This window comes from Geospiza fortis, unplaced genomic scaffold, assembly GCF_000277835.1.
Source record: "Geospiza fortis unplaced genomic scaffold, GeoFor_1.0 scaffold438, whole genome shotgun sequence".
Lineage (NCBI taxonomy): Eukaryota > Metazoa > Chordata > Aves > Passeriformes > Thraupidae > Geospiza > Geospiza fortis.
In genome coordinates this window covers 180344-180962 of record NW_005054640.1, presented here as the reverse complement: position 1 = coordinate 180962, position 619 = coordinate 180344, and the positions used below count along the sequence as shown (strand labels likewise).

At 60.6% G+C, this 619-nt stretch overlaps 1 protein-coding gene across 1 annotated transcript in view; it reads left to right on the top strand.

The window, feature by feature from the left end:
• RALY (RALY heterogeneous nuclear ribonucleoprotein) overlaps positions 1–619 on the top strand; it is a 105224-nt gene that overhangs the window by 96495 nt on the left and 8110 nt on the right. The window contains exon 5 of the mRNA XM_005430481.2: positions 26–183. Coding sequence (XP_005430538.1) covers positions 26–183 — 158 coding nt within the window. The remainder of the gene's footprint in view (positions 1–25; positions 184–619) is intronic.

Below are 619 nucleotides of genomic sequence, written 5' to 3'. Positions count from 1 at the left end.
CTCCCTTCCCCTCGTTTCCCCTCAGGATTTTCGAGTACCGGGGCCGGGTGTCGCCGGTGCCGCGGGTGGTGCCCGTGAAGCGGCCGCGCGTCTCCATCCCGCTGGTGCGGCGCGTCAAGGCCTCGCTGCCCGTCAAGCTGTTCGCCAGGTCGGCCATCGCCAACAGCTCGGCCAAGATCAAGTGTGAGTGTGGGCCCGGGCTGGGGACAGCGCGGGGAGCTCCCAAAAACACCTCAGAACGGCCGGGAACGGCACCCCAGCTGTGAGGGTGCACCTGGGGAGGGCGAGGAGACGGAGATTCAGTGTGCTGGTCAAAGAATCCGAATTTATTCTACTTCAGCCACTAAAAGGCTCAGGCTTCACAGAGAGCTCCCAAAAGCACCTCAGAACAGCTGGGAACAGCAGCCCAGCTGTGGGGGTGCACCTGGGGAAGGCGCGGTGTCAGAGATGGAGAGAGAGAGAGAGGGGATTCAGGCTGGTCAAAGAATCCGAATTTATTGTGGGGTACAGCTGCTTATATATTTACTCCAGCCACTAAAAGGCTCAGGCTTCATTGGGAGCTCCCAAAAACACCTCAGAACAGCTGGGAACAGCAGCCCAGCTGTGGGGGTGCACCTGG